Source organism: Myxocyprinus asiaticus, chromosome 6 (genome assembly GCF_019703515.2).
Source record: "Myxocyprinus asiaticus isolate MX2 ecotype Aquarium Trade chromosome 6, UBuf_Myxa_2, whole genome shotgun sequence".
Taxonomy (NCBI): Eukaryota; Metazoa; Chordata; class Actinopteri; order Cypriniformes; family Catostomidae; genus Myxocyprinus; species Myxocyprinus asiaticus.
Genome location: NC_059349.1, coordinates 1523391 through 1541957, shown reverse-complemented (window position 1 = coordinate 1541957; position 18567 = coordinate 1523391). Strand labels below are relative to the sequence as shown.

Here is an 18567-nt window from a genome sequence, read left to right as displayed (position 1 = left end):
TGGCTGTTCACAGAGTGCTGTATCCAAGCATGTTAACAGAAAGTTGAGTGGAAGGAAAAAGTGTGGAAGAAAAAGATGCACAACCAACCGAGAGAACCGCAGCCTTATGAGGATTGTCAAGCAAAATTGATTCAAGAATTTGGGTGAACTTCACAAGGAATGGACTGAGGCTGGGGTCAAGGCATCAAGAGCCACCACACACAGATGTGTCAAGGAATTTGGCTACAGTTGTCGTATTCCTCTTGTTAAGCCACTCCTGAACCACAGACAACGTCAGAGGCGTCTTACCTGGGCTAAGGAGAAGAAGAACTGGACTGTTGCCCAGTGGTCCAAAGTCCTCTTTTCAGATGAGAGCAAGTTTTGTATTTCATTTGGAAACCAAGGTCCTAGAGTCTGGAGAAAGGGTGAAGAAGCTCATAGCCCAAGTTACTTGAAGTCCAGTGTTAAGTTTCCACAGTCTGTGATGATTTGGGGTGCAATGTCATCTGCTGGTGTTGGTCCATTGTGTTTTTTGAAAACCAAAGTCACTGCACCCATTTACCAAGAAATGTTGGAGCACTTCATGCTTCCTTCTGCTGACCAGCTTTTTAAAGATGCTGATTTCATTTTCCAGCAGGATTTGGCACCTGCCCACACTGCCAAAAGCACCAAAAGTTGGTTAAATGACCATGGTGTTGGTGTGCTTGACTGGCCAGCAAACTCACCAGACCTGAACCCCATAGAGAATCTATGGGGTATTGTCAAGAGGAAAATGAGAAACAAGAGACCAAAAAATGCAGATGAGCTGAAGGTCACTGTCAAAGAAACCTGGGCTTCCATACCACCTCGGCAGTGCCACAAACTGATCACCTCCATGCCATGCCAAATTGAGGCAGTAATTAAAGCAAAAGGAGCCCCTACCAAGTATTGAGTACATATACAGTAAATGAACATACTTTCCAGAAGGCCAACAATTCACTAAAAATGTTTTTTTTTTATTGGTCTTATGATGTATTCTAATTTTTTGAGATAGTGAATTGGTGGGTTTTTGTTAAATGTGAGCCAAAATCATCACAATTAAAAGAACCAAAGACTTAAACTACTTCAGTCTGTGTGCACTGAATTTATTTAATACACAAGTTTCACAATTTGAGTTGAATTACTGAAATAAATGAACTTTTCCACGACATTCTAATTTATTGAGATGCACCTGTATATATATATATATATATATATATATATATATATATATATATATATATATATATATATATATATATATATATCACTACCGGTCAAAAGTTTTGAAACACTTACTCATTCTTTATTATAATTTTTTTTTTTTTTCACGTTTTAGAATAATAGTAAAGTCATCAAAACTATGGAATAACATAAATGGAACTATGGGAATTATGTTGTGACTAAACAAAATCCAAAATAAATCAAAACTGTGTTATATTTTAGCATCTTCAAAGTAGTCACCCTTTGCCTAGAATTTGCAGACATGTACTCTTGACATTTTCTCAACCAACTTCTTGAGGTATCACCCTGGGATGCTTTTTAAACAGTATTGAAGGAGTTCCCATCTATGTTGGGCACTTATTGGCTGCTTTTCTTTATTATTTGGTCCAAGTCATCAATTTCAAAAAAGTTTTTTTAAAATGTTTTTTTATTAAATTTTAGTTTTATAATTAAATAAATTAATATGGTGGCAGAATTATATTTCTGTCTACAAAACTAATTTCAAACATTTAAGCATATGCCTTCAGATCAAAAAAATGTTTGATCATGAGAAACATTTCAGTCAAGTGTTTCAAAACTTTTGACCGGTAGTGTGTGTATATATATGGGAGAATGTCACAAACAAATTGTCACATTTCACACTGAAATCAATATCAAGGCATATGGAAAAGAATACGGAATTATATTTTTGCAGAAAAAAGATTAAGCCTATTCCAGGAACATTAAAAACGGTTGCACTGTGACTAATTTTATGACAATTAAGCACATTTGAGTTTTTTTTATTCTCAATGGAGATTCTCATTACTGTAATACAGTATTTTGTTACTCTGTTACACTTTAATACAACGATTTCTTTGTACTGTTTACTATGATGTATACGATACTTTACAATGATATTTTTTTCTTGCATAACACTAATAAAATATGGGTTGGAAAATGTGCTTAAATTGTCACAAAAAGAATCTTAATGGTTCTTAAAAAAATAGGCTTCATTTTGTGTAATAAATCTAAAAAAAAAAAATAAATAAAATAAAAATAAAAAAACATTTCAAGCTATTTTGTCAAATTCAATGAAACTGACACACACACACACACACACACACACACACACACACACACACACACACACATACACACACGACTTGCCTGAAGAGCTTCAAATGACTGTGAGGTCAATTACAGTGTGTACACTGTTTTTAACATTACAGTATATAGTCAGATTTGTGCTCCGTGCCATAAGATCAATCACACAGTTAAGCAGTCAACACTGATGTAATACAGTGCATTCAGTAATGAGGCTGTATTCTCTTCAATCATTCATCATGGATGATGAAGGTCAGGACTGACCTCAGTGCAGCTCATGCAGAAACAGCAGTGTGAAGCTCTTCCAGTGTGTACATGTGGTCTTCATCTCGGTCATAGAGCTGGAGAAGGCTGGAATCTGGAGTATCTGATCCAAACACTTCCTTCAACTCCTCATACGTCACACCATGCCACAAACGACCCTGCAGAGCTTGATAGAGGACCTTCTCTAGATCTGAGAGAAAAAAAATTAGCAAAGCATATGAAACAAAATGTATGCCAATAAGTTGGGCAAAGATTTCTTTACAGAAATGTACAGACTGCAATGGTCAGCATATCTTAGCTTCAAATCTTTGTATTTATAGTGCTTCCTTTTGCTTCTGATGACCAGTGTTGGGTGTAATGTGATTACTAAGTAATTAGTTACTGTACTCCAAATACAGTATATGTATATTGAATATCTGTATTATATCAGCATAACGCTGAATTATGCTCAGCATATGCTGATTGAAAATTCTGGTATTGACAGAAAAATTACGGTTAATGAAATATGATGCTTTTTACTCATCACTTGATTTTGTATGTCATGTTTCTTGTCTCAAACTGTATTGTGTCTGAATTTCCTGCTATATTTCTTATAACAAAAAAAAAAAAAAGAAAAGAGAGAAAGAAAGCCATAAGCACAGATGTTTTATTTTGGGAACAAATTTTATAATTTTGTAGAACCGTTTTTATCTATTTGTAGATAAAGCAGATCGATGACAAAATATTCTAAATTGGCCCACATTCCCTGACAAATTTTTCCATTCAGCCCACTTGATGAATAGCCCTGTCATACATCCACTAAAAATCAACTTGACACCAGTTCAGTTAAAGTCAGTCTCGCTTCGCAAGAATTTAACTGCGGCAAAAAGTCTGAGGAAATTTTTCCAAGAACCACTCACTTCGAAAATAAGTGCCATCAAACTAACATACTGTAAAGTGAACAGTCACCTTTCGTATTGGTTTGATGTTTACTTGTGAAATGCAAAGATATTCTTTACATATTTAAGAGTGATGCTAATGTCCAAATATTGTACAAAAAGGGTTACAAAGTAAAAGAGCACCTTTGACAGAGTTAACCCCAGGAAACACCACTTTCTTCAGAGTGGAAAACTGCCCTCGTTTATAACGTTTCTGAGACAGAAATCTGGGATGGCGAGATGGTGATGAACCTGCAAATTATACGCAACATTACAAAGAGCTTCAGGGACATATATTATCAATCCAAACACAACCATAAGAGTGACATTAACTAGGTAGCTACTAGTTACCCACCAGTGTTAACTGGTTCTTCACCAGTCTGAAGTTCCTATAAGAGATGAACAGAAGTCAGTTACCTGAGAAATGACTGCATCGTTCTTATTAAGCCTGAGTAAAGTGTGAAATATACTTTATGAGAAGCAGCAGTGGTGCTAGCAGAGCTCTGTTCAAGAGAAGACACCCATCTGCTGAGGTTGGACAGCACAAAATGAACGCTCTGGAGCTGCTCATTGGACCAGGATTGATGAAGAACTTGAGTGCTGTTCAATTCATTCAAGCCCTCCTGAAGATACTGGATTTCCTGTAATATCAGCATGGGACAAATAAAGTATTATGCTTAAAGATAGCAGAGGCTTAACTTTATACAATAGATTCAGCGGTTCTCATTCCTAATCCTGGTGGACACCACCACGGATTCAACTCATCAGCTATCACGTCACTCTATGAGGATTATTTCAACATCCATCCCCTGTGTTCCGTTGTTTTGTGTCTGGCTTTAATCGGGATCATTTGCTGTAAGTAACGATATGCAATTTTCTATATTTTATGTTTCATGAAGTAAAGCTGGCTCTACACTAGCAGGCTCAAAACAACTCATTTTGGCCGAGGGTGTTTTGCAGAGATCTCGCTCTCTTCAGTCAGAGGTATGACACACGTGCCGATTAAAAATGGTGGTGGGTGACACACATAATGACTCACCGCAACTCTCTTTCTCTGACAAAATAACAACATGAGTAAAATTGCAATTGCAATAGAGTGATTTGGGGCGTTTTCAGACCTGTAGCTTGTTTGATTGTTCCGAAACAGGAGCTAAAATAGTTACAATGTTGCATTTTCTTCATGGTTCGGTTGGCTTTCACAAGATTATATTTAAAAATGCACCAAAACTATAAAATGTCCATCAAGGTTATTTTTATCTGTCATTAGTTGCTATTGCATTATTTCTGCAGAGTGACAGAATCACTATGGATTTTAATCAGCGTTTGTGATGATATGCAGCTGAGTGTGATAAAAAGTTCAGATCAGCTTGCCATCTTGTCAGTTCTTCTCAGTGATAGAATGATTTTTTCAAACAAAACATATGCGTTTTTTTCAGTGCTTGAAGCCATTAACTCAGCAGGGAGTCCCGACAGTCAAGTGATTAACACCTCCCGCTGAGAGGTGCTAATGGGCGCTCTGTCTCCCTCTGCCTGGCCGGTGTTAATGAAGCTAACACCTTAAAATGATTGGAAAAATCAGCTAGTGTAGAGCCAGCTTTAAGGTGTTTTTGCTTAATTCTTCATGAAACATAAACAGAATATGGAAAATGGTATATGGTTACTTACAGCAGGACACAAACTACAATCCCATGAAGCATTGCAAATGATGTAATCGAATGAAAAACTATGGAAAAATATAAAAGATGTTGATAATAAGTATAGAAATCATACATTTTATTTCTAAATATTCCGATTTAAACAAATAGTTTGAGTTTCGAATGCATCATTCACAGTACCTCATAGGAGTAGGCGGTCACTGCAAAGCTATTTTGGTGCACTTTGCTGGCCGTGATTATCTGATTTGTGAATATTTCTCTTCAGGATCATGGGTAGAGTAGTTCTTTACCAGAAATTGCACTATTAAACACGATTCTTAAAAAATTAAGTTGATGAGATGTGGAAGCACATACCATCGATTCACATCTTACCTCATTGAAGGTCTGTCTTTAAAGGTTGATAAATAATCGTTAAAAATCGATTTGTCAATTGAGAAAATGAATGGAACTTTTTTACTTCCGGAACCAGACGCTTGGGCTCTATTGTTTGAAACTGCTGCATTGTGTGGCAGCTCTCAGGTATTACCTGCTTAAGTGTAAAACAGGTATTGTTGTTTTCAGGTATGCTGTTTGCGGTTTTCCCTCCATTCTTTGGTCCCACATAAGAAATGAAAGAAAAATTCAAAATAAGCCTCACTGTATGCATCACACATCACTTCTGTTATAAACTCAGCAAAAAAAGAAACGTCCCTTTTTCAGGACACTATATTTTAAAGATAATTTTGTAAAAATCCAAATAACTTTACAGATCTTTATTGTAAAGGGTTTAAACAATGTTTTCCATGCTTGTTCAATGAACCATAAACAATTAATGAACATGCACCTGTGGAACGGTCATTAAGACACTAACAGTTTACAGACGGTAGGCAATAAAGGTCACAGTTAAAAAATTTAGGACACTAAGGGTAAGACCTTAGTGTCCTAAGGGTAAGACCTTTCTACTGACTCCAAAAGAAAGATGCCCAGGGTCCCTGCTCATCTGCGTGAATGTGCTTTAGGCATGCTGCATGGAGGCATGAGGACTGCAGATGTGGCCAGGACAATAAATTGCAATGTCCGTACTGTGAGACGCCTAAGACAGCGCTACAGGGAGACAGGAAGGCTAGCTGATCGTCCTCGTAGTGGCAGACCACGTGTAACAACACCTGCACAGGATCGGTACATCCGAATCTCACACCTGCGGGACAGGTACAGGATGGCAACAACAACTGCCCGAATTACACCAGGAATGCACATTCCCTCTATCAGTGCTCAGACTGTCCACAACAGGCTGAGAGAGGCTGGACTGAGGGCTTGTAGGCCTGTTATAAGGCAGGTCCTTACCAGACATCACTGGCAACAATGTCGCCTATGGGCACAAACCCACCTTCGTTGGTCCAGACAGGACTGGCAAAAAATGCTTTTCACTGACAAGTCGCAGTTTTGTCTCACCAGGGGTGATGGTCGGACTCGCATTTATCATCGAAGGAATGAGCGTTACACCGAGGCCTGTACTCTGCAGCAGGATCGATTTGGAGGTAGAGGGTCCGTCATGGTCTGGGGCAGTTTGTCACAGCATCATCGGACTGAGCTTGTTGTCATTGCAGGCAATCACAACGCTGTGCGTTACAGGGAAGACATCCTCCTCCCTCATGTGGTATCCTTCCTGCAGGCTCATCCTGACATGACCCTCCAGCATGACAATGCCACCAGCCATACTGCTCGTTCTGTGCGTGATTTCCTGCAAGACAGGAATGTCAGTGTTCTACCATGGCCAGCGAAGAGCCCGGATCTCAATCCCATTGATCACGTCTGGGACCTGTTGGATCGGAGGGTGAGGGCTAGGGCCATTCCCCCCAGAAATGTCTGGGAACTTGCAAGTGCCTTGATGGAAGAATGGGGTAACACCTCACAGCATGAAATGGCAAATCTGGTGCAGTCCATGAGAAGGAGATACACCGCAGTACTTAATGCAGCTGGTGGCCACACCAGATACTGACTGTTACTTTTGATTTTGACCCCCCCTTTGTTCAGGAACACATTATTCCATTTCTGTTAGTCACATGTCTGTGAAACTTGTTCAGTTTATGTCTTAGTTGTTGCATCTTTTTTTGTTCATACAAATATTTACACATGTTAAGTTGCTGAAAATAAAAGCAGTTGAAAGTGAGAGGACGTTTCTTTTTTTTGCTGAGTTCATAAGAATCAAGAGACAGAGTTGATCTTTTACTTAATTCACATAATAAGAACAACAGGCAAGTTTTAGGAAAAATCAAAAGCATGTTTAAATGTTTCACACATCAGGACTAAAGGCACTAAATTATGAAAAATAAAAAAATACCATGTTTTCTTTTTGTTGATCTCCTTTTCTTTTCTCTTCCACAGCAGACTGTATCATTGAGACGTCGTGCTGGACACTGGTGACAGTGCTGCCAATAGTGGCCACACTCTAAAGAGAGACACAGATCACTGGATATCAGTCAACAACATCAGGAGAACACTACGATTAATTTATATGTGTGAGACATCCGAACAAATCAAACCTTTTGGAGTTCCTCGACTGTTCTTGGAAGAGCGATAAGATCTGATGCTGATTTTATGTTCGCTTTCAAGTGATTGACAGCAGAGTCAAGTGTACTGAGCTACGAGAAGAGAGAAACAAAAGAAAAAAAATCATCATTACACTAACACAAAATATGCTGCTTCTTTAAGGTGAAGTGAATCACTTCTGCACCACTAATTGCAAAAATAACGTTTTCAAACAAGTTTCCTGAACACTCCCCCCTTATTCCAATGGTCAATAAAACAGACAGTCCTGCTCCAAACTAACACCATAGGTTGAGTAAATGTTTAGGTGATTTTCTACTGCAAAAACTTTCTAAAATAGTTCCAGGAATGTTGTTTTTCCAACACAAGAACCTTTTTAGTATCTGCTCCAGAGGTAGTACTTTTAGGTAGTTAAAGCCGTCTCAGTATCTCTGCTCTTGCTCTCCTGTTGTTTTCCACCTTCTCTCACAAATCCAAGCACATCTTGTCCACATGAAGTTTTGCACAATAAAACAGCTTGATAAAAATTACGTGAAAATGTTTAACGGAGTCAACCATTGTTTTTGATTTGAAGTGAGTCTATTTGGATGTCGCATTTTTAAGATCAGGCGTCACAGTTATAACAGCATCACATGGTTATGTCAAAGCTTATTTAAATAAAGTTCTTGCTTTCTATGTGCCTGATGGAAAAATGACGATGGAATTTTATCCAGACAGGTACAGTTCCACAAGGAATTGATTTTAGTTCAAACACTAGTTCCACAATTGTGTGGAAAAACACTTTTTTTGTGTCAGGCTTGTTGGGTACACCTTTTTAAAGGAATCAACCGATGAATGCTTACATTTGTTGCTGCATGTTAGGCTGGGATAGGAGGAAGTATTTTAACATCTAAAGAAGCACACACCTCAACTTTAAGTTAATAAAATGATTTTGGTAAGAGCTATAGAAGTGTTTGATTTAGGGGAACCAATAGTCATAACACTTCAGTTTTCATTTACAGTGAGTGACAGACGTTGCAAAAGGGGAAACTCTAATTTGCAATTCTGAAATTAGCATACTCTAAAATTCAAATTCTCATATTATCATTTATATACTGATCATAACAAGCTTTGCTTATACTGTAGATGTAATGATATTATGTGGCACTGAGTGCAGTTCTGAAGAATCAAGACCGTGAATCAAACAGTACTGGTAAACTCACCTTTTGGTTGATTTCTGTTAGATTGGACCATAATTTAGCCAGGCCTTTGTCACCATTTTCAACGTCATCCAGTTTTCTCTGTTTGGCCTTCAGATCTTCACCGAGTTTCACAATCTCATGTGATGACAGTTTTTGACTGCTTTCCACTGTTCAACATCAATGAAAATCATGCAATCAAATGAAAACTGTGAACAAGGTTTCCAGTGTTCTTGTGAGAAATTATGATGCCAAAAATAGAAAGAAGCCTCCGGGTCAAATCAACCACATTACAAATATTTCCTTGGCTGAAATTGTCAATTTTTCTGAAGAAAAATGAGAAAAGCCAAAATATTAAATGTAATATTTACCAAGTCAGCCCTCTACATTGCTACTAAATCACTCACATATGTGACAAAATTTTGCTTTATGTGAGAAAAACATTTCTGTTAGTAGCCACTAGCTAAATATTCAGATTTCACTCACCAGCGATTGAGTTGTCTAGTGGAGAAGAACTGTAGCACCAAGATCCTTTCACTGCATGCTGTGTCCCATAAGCGCGCACACTAAGGAAATCTACTTTATTTGGCTGCAGTGGGTCCTGAGTTGTCATGGTGTCACCATCGCTTTAGTTGAGGCAAGATATGCCATTGTTAAATTTACACTGCATCTAACCACATCTAGTGGTCGACCGATATATCGTCGAGGCCATTAAATCAGCAGATATTCGGAAATGTTTAATTATACCATGTAACACAATTTTTGTTCCTGGGTAGTAAGTGTTATTTCCTAATTGCTTATGCCTCAAAAGTATAGAAAATGGCTATTATTCCCCACAAACTTTGCTTTTGTAACCAGGACAGTGATATTTTGAAATTTACCTATTTCCAATGAGAAAACGGGCAAATTTGTGTCTTTTCGTTCACAAAGTCAGAAAAAAACAACATATGAATCCAAATTAACATGTATTTATACTAAAGTAATACAAAAATGACTACAAAAGACTTAGAAGTGAGTAGTTTTTCGAGATTTACGATTATACTGTAAATCACTTTCACGAATCAGCCCCCAAATGTAGTCTCCCATCATGTTCTCGATTTACTGTCCTTGGTAGCGGCGCTCAAAGTCCAGTACATCCTGATGGAAGTGCTCGCCTTGCTCCTCCGAGTACACTCCCATGTTCTCCTTGAATTTATCAAGATAAGCATCAAGGATATGGACTTTGAGGAACATCCTACAGCCCATTGTGCTGTAGTTCTTCACCATAGTTTTCGGCCTTGTGATTGCCCAGGAAGCCCTGAACCACTGTGACAAAGTTGTTCCAAGCTGCTTTCTCCTTACTAGTGAGCTTCTTGGGGAATTCATTGCACTCCAGGATCTTCTTTATCTCTGGTCCGACGAAGACACCGGCTTTGACCTTTGCCTCAGACAGCATAGGGAAGAAGTCTTGAAGGTACTTGAAGGCTGCCAACTCCTTATCTAGAGCTCTGACAAATTGTTTCATAAGGCCCAATTTTATGTGCAGTGGTGGCATCAGCACCTTCCGGGGGTCCACCAGTGGCTGCCACTTGACATTGTTCCTCCCCACAGAGAACTCGGTCCGCTGTGGCCAGTTCCGCCTGTGGTAGTGCACCTTGGTGTCTCTGCTGTCCCAAAGGCAAAGACAGCAGGGAAACTTGGTAAAACCACTTTGGAGACCCATCAGGAATGCCACCATTTTGAAATCTCCTATGAACTCCCAGCCGTACTCATCATACTTCAAGGCGTCCAGCAAGGTCTTGATGCTGTTGTAAACCTCTCTGAGGTGCACTGAGTGAGCCAGGGAAAAAGACGGGTACTTGTTACCATTATGGAGCAGCACAGCTTTGAGGCTCCTGGATGAGCTGTCAATGAAGAGGCACCACTTATTCTGGTTACAGGCAATTCCGATTGCCTCGAACAGACTGGTCACACTGTGGCAGAAACAGAGCCCATCTTGACGGGTGAAGAAGCTGGAAAAATGTTGGTGAGGCTTCCTCTGATCTAGGGCTGGGACGATTCATCGACGTAATTGATTACAGAAATACATCGATTTGCATAACATGCGTTGGCGCGTCGCAATGGGGTAATTAAAATGGCAGTGCCCGGTTTAAGCATGGATTCCCCCAAAGAACAAGCTGCAGCTAAAAAAACTCGCCCACGGTCACCTAAAGCGTGGGAGTATTTTAGCCAGAGACCCAACAATGTGGTGCTGTGTAAGCTATGCAAATTGGAAATGGCTTATCACAGCAGTACAACCGCCATGAATGAACACTTGAAGCGAAAGCATCCCGGAGCGCTTTGTCAAGATGACAGCTAATGTAACTTTACACCATGCGTCACCTAATTTTGTTATTTGGCCGTTATATAAGTCCTGTTTACTTTTTGTCCCCACCCAAGCATGACATATTAGTATTACAACACATGTTTCTGTTAGTAGTAGTCACTTAAAAAAACATTTCTAAATGTTTCCTCATCGCCCCCATGTTAAAAGTAATTTCTGCACCGCTGCTAATATAACTTTACACCATGCGTCACCTAATTTTGTTATTTGGCCGTTATATATTTTCTGTTTACTTTAACGGCCATGTATGAGTGAGAAAATGGCGTAAACTGTGTGACTGTTACAGTCTGTAAATCGTTTCAATTATTTTCCTTGCCCCACACTGATGAAAAATTACATTTGCCAGTGATTATCTTAACTGCATATTACTCCAGTGATGAAATAAATCAATGTCATAACCATTTTAAGTTTTAAGTCAAGTACTTAAGTAAAAATACTGATTTTCCAGTTCAGGGAAAGGGTTGACATACAGTGATTAAATTAATCTATGTGTCACAGCATCCTTTTGAATCTGAGGTCTAGTAGCCTATTTTTCTGATCAGGTATTAAGAATACACAAGTTTTAGTTATTAAACATTTAAGTGTTACTCAAATTGCACTAATTTTACTGTAAAATGATTTTATGTTGGACTGCTAAACTTGGTTGATATTCCTCCTGAAAGTGACTTGAATTTTACATTTGTTTAATTTATTTTGTTGTTGGATTGCTAAATGTAGATTGCACTTTCCTTTTACTTGAATTGAACAAGTTCTTACTTTAATTTTATTTTGGAGAGATTTTATGTTGGACTGTAAAACGGAGATCACCAGTTAAGACAGGGCTATTTTTGTTGCAGAATAATGCCCTGCAGTGCACACTTTGTTTCTTGTACATTTGTTTGTGTTTAAGAGAAGATGATTTAATAAAATATTGAAATATTAATGAGACAAGTTTTTTATATTTATTTTGTGTTAATTAATTGTTATATTAATCAAGTAATAATAATAAAAAATCTTTAGAATAATCTGCATATTAGTCTTTAGATTAATCATCTAATTGGAAAAAGAATCGTTAGGTGCAGCCCTACTCTGATCTACAACTTGCACACTTTCATCCAACAAGTTTCACTGCTTGAGCCTAGATGTCAAATGCATGGCATTGGACTTGGTGAGACCAAGATCTCCAATCAAGTCGTTGAGGTCTTTTTGGTTGGGGTAGTATGGGTTTCTCTCCTCAGCTCCACCTCTGAAATCCCTGAAAGTTCATATCCTTGATGCTTATCTTGATAAATTCAAGGAGAACATGGGAGCGTACTCAGAGGAGCAAGGCGAGCGCTTCCATCAGGATATACTGGACTTTGAACGCCGCTACTAAAGGACAGTATAACGAGAACATGATGGGAGACTACATTTGGGGGCTGATTCGTGAAAGTGATTCACAGTATAAATTGTAAATCTCGAAAAACTACTCACTTCTAAATCTTTTGTAATCATTTTTGTATTACTTTAGTATAAATACGTTAATTTGGATTCATATGTTGTTTTTTTTCTGACTTTATGTGAACGAAAAGACCCAAATTTGCCCGTTTTCTCATTGGAAATAGGTACATTTCAAAATATCACTGTCCTGGTCACAAAAGCTAATTTTATGGGGTATAATAGCCATTTTCTATACTTTTGAGGCATAAGCAATTAGAAAATAACACGTACTACCCAGGAACCCAAAAAAAAAAAAAAAAAAAAAAAAGATTGTTACACAGTGATCGCATCGGCCAATACATTTTCCCGTTTGGCCAATTTGTTTCTTAAGGCCATCGAAAATTGCATGTGAAGCATCTGAGACATGTAAACGACCAATCACAGTAAGTTTTTTTGTTACGTGCCATCTTGTTACTACAATAATAGACCGCCGTGCAATACAGACTCATTTAAAGTAAAAGCCCTTCATGTGCACTGAGTAAATGTCATATTCACTGTGCACGGTGTGTACAAATAGTTTGATTCTGTCTAACTATGCAATTGCAATTGCTAATGCGCATATGCCATTCATGGTCGCTGGACTACTGTGTGCACTGTTATTTACTTCTTCCTAATATATTAACAATTTATTTATGTGCAAATACCATTTAAAAAATAATCTTATATAAGATTCTTATATTTTGAAATTTGAATGAATATATTGCTAAATAAAGAGTTTATAAATTTTTTATTTATTTATTTTTTTTTGCAATTTTATATATAGTTTATATTAAACTGTGCAATATATCAGCATTATATCGGCCACACTGCTTTCTATATATTGGCTCGGCCATTAAAAAACCCAAAATCAGTTGACCACTACTTCTTGATATGCCAGAGCAGCATATTGTTCCATTTCAGTGTGTGTTTCTCTATTTGTTTGAATAATAATAAAAGGGGGTAAAAATAAAGGTTTTTGGAAACTTTATTGTTTTGTTGCTTAACTGTGTTGCTAAGGATGTAAAGGCTATGCTTTGATATTATGGTTGAAATGTGCTTGAATTTCATGTACACTTTTATACATTTGGGCTGGTTTTGAACAATTATTAGGCTGAAAAATACATTTCCACCTGAGTTTGTGATCGGATTGGATCAGGTAGACTTGACAGAGTCGGTTAGAGCATGATCCCCAGTCGTTTGGTGTGTGATGCCCAGTTTTTGTCTGTAGCGAAGTCGTTATATTTAATATTTCATATTTAATATTTTTAAATCTGTTCGGTGTAATCCAGCCTTTTTATATATATATATATATATATATATATATATATGTTGATTGAGATTTTCAGTATTTACAAGATAATTTTTTATTATTTTAAACCAGAAGTGCCACTTATTCTTAAAAATAGTGTATTTTTGGATTCAAAAATCATGATTTTGAAATTATTTATGTGAATGAACACAGGTAAATTTCTGGTTTCATCAGAATTTGTACTTCAGACTTTTGTTTTGTTGGATAAGAAAAACTATCTACATACCATGTCATAGGGATGTCCCGATACCATTTTTTGGAGAACAAGTACGTGTACCGATACTTCCTTTTCGATACTCACCGATACCTATACCTGTTTTTTTCTCTCTCTGAATTCCATATTTATTTACATTTTATCATCAAAATGGGGTCTAAATAGACAAATTCATTAAAACTGTAATCAAATGAAAATAGATCATTTAATTTTTCAAGGTAATATTGTGTTTTTTTTATCAAATGAAGAGCTTTTATATAGAACCTCACAGCACAATCCAAAATACAGTTATTTTTATAAAAAAAAAAAAAAAAAAAATACATTCTCTGTGCTACACTACAGAGAATTACAGATGTGCGATATTGCTTAAATATAATAAAATTACTAATAATTTATAATTATTATTATTAATAGTAGTAATATCACAGTGAATATTACATAATTATACAGTAGTGATATATTTCTGTCTTAATTTTTTCCATTAAATTGAGCTTTTATTTTGGCAGATGCTTTTATGTTGGAGTGAAGCCTTTTCTGTTTCTGTGTATTGTTGACAGTAGCTTCTCACCTCCAGAAAAGCAGATTGCTTTTTTAATTTATGCGCTGAATGTTTATGCAACGACATTCATACATCAGATGGAATCGGTTTTTGGAATTGGAAATTTTTTACAAGCACGAGTACAAGTACATGAGTGCAGTCTCGGTATCAGGACATCCCTACCATGTCACCCACATTTGGTTTTCGACTTGAAAATGTGTTACATTTAAAAATGTATGCATGGAACCACATTTCAATTCCCACATTTCTGGGATTTAACCATATAGTAAAATTAAGATACCAAAAGGAAAGTTTGCTCTGAACCAGATTCTAAAAGGATATTAAGATATATTTAATGCTTCTAGAGTTATAGGCAATACAACTTTGGAAAAACAACACAAAATATTTTTTTGTTATTTGGTTGCCATTTTTGTACTCACACCATTGGCATATAATGCAACAGAGGGTGCTGAAGTCAACTGAATTTAGTTATAGACCTACCACCTCTGTGTAAAAATAAAATTTTGACCTGTAGTTTGCTCCCAAATCATAAGTGAAAACTGTCATTTTGGCCCCCCTTCTACAAATAATGGATTACTCAGTAAATATTGATCGTTGGAATTTAATATTTTGGCTTTCATCATCATTTATGTATTTCTTTTACAAGTAAAAAGAATGATCAAAAACAAAATATCTGAGCCAGGGACCTCTGGTTGAGTTGACACGGAATGACCCCTTTACTATTTATGCTCAGGCATTTGAAATGACATGATCACTGTTAAAATCAACATGAAATGGCAGGCGTAATCAATTTTACTTCAGTAATGTGACATATTTACAAGTGAAACAGGATACACGAGAACAAAATGTAGGCCAGGACTTGATTTTATCTATTGGAAATTGATTTGGATGTTTAGAAGTGGTCTCTATATATTATAGTTAACCCAAAAATGAAAGTTCTGCCATCATTTACTCACACTTGTTGTTTGAAACCAGCAGGGTTGGGAGGGTTACTTTTGAAATGTATTCCACTACAGATTACATGCTTTAAAATGTAATTTGTAATGTATTCCATTAGATTACTCAAGGTCAGTAACGCATTCTAAATACTTTGGATAACTTCTTCAGCACTGGTAGATTTTTTTCACTTGTTTTGACTATAAAAACTCTGCCAGTACAGTAAGACAAAATACACGTTAAAAACACATTCTCTGAAAAACCTAAATATCTTATGCAGTGTTGTTTCTAAAACAAGATAAATCTAATTGATTGATTTAAGGATTTTAAGATATTTTTACAGAAAAACAATACAAAAATTATTATCAAAAATATGATTTTTGCCCTAATATCAAAGGTCTTACTAGAAAAAAAGAAATTATGATCCAACGTGAATTTTCTTCATAAAAAAATATGATCGTGCCTGGACTAAATATTAAATGAAACAAATGACAATAAAATCAATGTAACTGTATTCTACTTACCAATTATTTTAATTGTAACTGTAGTGGAATACAGTTACTTATATTTTGTATTTTAAATACGTAATCCCGTTACATGTATTCTATTACTCCCCAACCCTGCAAACCAGTATGACTGACTGTCTTCCATCAGACAGAAAGAATGTGATGTAAGGCAGTAAGTTAGTAAGTATGCTTTTTGTACATACAATGAAAGTGAATGGTGACAAATGTTGTCATCTCCACAATTGATGACAGAATTTGTATTATTCAGTGGTATGATATGGACTCACTAATGTGGATCTTCTCTTTCATGGAGTCCAGGTCCTCTTTGAGGGCAATCTGCATCCATATGAGCCCTGCACAGGCCATGACACATGCCGCCAGAATGATGAACACACAGAGTGGGTAACACAGGGAGCAGCACTGCACTGAACTCCTGTCATCATACAGGGACAAAACAACACATGATTTACACCGCAAACACACAAAAACTCACATCTAGTTACTTTTTTCATTATATTTACTGTAATGTATGTACAGTAGTGCTCGGCAGTTTTAATAAATGTAAACATAAGTAAAAAGGGAGGAAATGTGTTTTCTGAAATAGTTTTCTGGTCACTCGCAATGGTTTGCGTTGTCTTGCAATTAGTTTTGCGTTTCCTCAAATGCAATAAATGAACCATGGTTTTACTATAGTGATACTGTAGTAAACAAGACTGTTGTGACCATGGTTAATCTTGTGGTTACTATCGTTTTACTACAAATACCATGGTTTAACTAGGATTACTGTAGTAAAACCATGGTTAATTTTCATAAGTTTAACCATGGTTTTACTAAAGAAACCATAGTTGAACTTTGGTGTTTGTAGAAAAACGATTCTAAAAATTATGTTTTTATTCACTATTGTTTTCGTTATTCTGTATTATTACTATGGTTTCACAACAAATACCATGGTTAAAATATTATTACTGTAGTAAATACATGCTTCATTTATTGCGAGTGAAGGCAAAACTTATTTCAGAAAATAAATTCCCTCCCTGCCCTAAGGGTCCCGTTCAAATGTCAGTGAAATTTTGTATTATCTATTGACAGGGTAGATTTGGACCGACATAGATGCCGATCATCTCAAAATAATAAGCATCTATGTTGTCTTTAACTATTTCCACACACTCTTGCATCAGTGTGTAAATGACGAAACTCACTTTTCGAACAGTCCGGTTCTGCTGCTGCTGAAGTCCGGCTCCTCTGAACTCGACTCGGATTCGGAGTTGGGTGGCTCGGTTCGCAGCAATTTGTGTCCACACGTCTGTTTGCTTTTCTTCCTGCTGCTGTCACTCAATCCAATGAGAGCATTCAGTTCCTTTCTTTTCTTCATCTTCTTCTGAGAGGTCATTGCTTTATATCATACCAAACCCGAGTACTGATCCACCTTTACCGATGTACTAGTTTAAATGACCACCGATGTGGTCAAAGTCTGTGTTCATGAGTCACATTAACCGGGTTAGCTTTAGCATCTGTTAACAAGCTAAATAACAAAAAAAGAAAAAACAAATAAATTCTCGATTTAAACGCTGGTTTACCTATTTAGTCCCGGAAGGGTCGCTGTTTAACACCTTTAAACTGAATAACGAGAGTGTTTAATCCAGCAGTAGCTTTTGCTTGTGTCCAGTATTAAAATGGCGTTCCGGGAGAGTTTAAACCTCCGCATTAACGCAGTTCAACCGATTAAGGGCCAAAATCTACAACTTTTCTGTTTTATTATTTATTAATAAAAATTAATCACGAAATACCTACATTTATAATGCTGACGGTGGAAACACTATGGAAGTAATTTACTACTTTCACTAAGCCGTTACACTCCCGTTTTAATCTAATGTAATCAAATAAACATGCAGATGAAAACAGCATGTACCCTACTGACATACATTATAGTTATACACATAGAATCAAAGCGAAACTGTCTTTTGTACAGCATGAACACGATCAAGCTTATCTCTGCAGGAAGGTTTTCTCATTGGAGGAACACAAGAGGGTGTTCTTCTCTTCTTCTTCTTCTTCTTCTTCTTCTTCTTCTTCTTTTATTTTAATGGCGGACTGGTATCATGCCGCCACCTACTGTTCAGTTTAATGCATCGTATTCCATGCCTCTCTTAATCCCTTATAATAAAATAAAATTAATAAAATAAATAAATAAATAAATAAAAACTCGTTTAAGTCTAGATCCATCAGGACCCAGGTGTCAGCTGGCGCTGCATGTTCAGCTCCTCCAGCTTCCACACTGAGTCCCTCTGGATCCAGACTGACGTATTACAACACAAATCTGATCTTTGATATATTTAAATTCTATCACTCAAACCTGTACTGTACATGTATTGTATTAAAACCCTGTATCCTAACCTATCT

General features: G+C 36.7%; 1 protein-coding gene across 1 annotated transcript; it reads right to left on the bottom strand.

Moving 5' to 3' along the window:
• Positions 1-1222: 1222 nt before the first annotated feature.
• On the bottom strand, positions 1223-18215 carry LOC127442907 (EF-hand calcium-binding domain-containing protein 14-like). The gene is made up of 10 exons (XM_051701283.1): positions 17367-18215; positions 16455-16600; positions 8869-9014; positions 7663-7761; positions 7461-7568; positions 5667-5729; positions 3956-4126; positions 3841-3874; positions 3630-3737; positions 1223-2758 (listed from the first exon to the last, which is right to left on the bottom strand). Exons 1-10 carry the CDS (start codon positions 17555-17557, stop codon positions 2580-2582), a joined length of 1245 nt encoding a protein of 414 aa, XP_051557243.1. The 5' UTR covers positions 17558-18215; the 3' UTR covers positions 1223-2579.
• Positions 18216-18567: the final 352 nt, after the last annotated feature.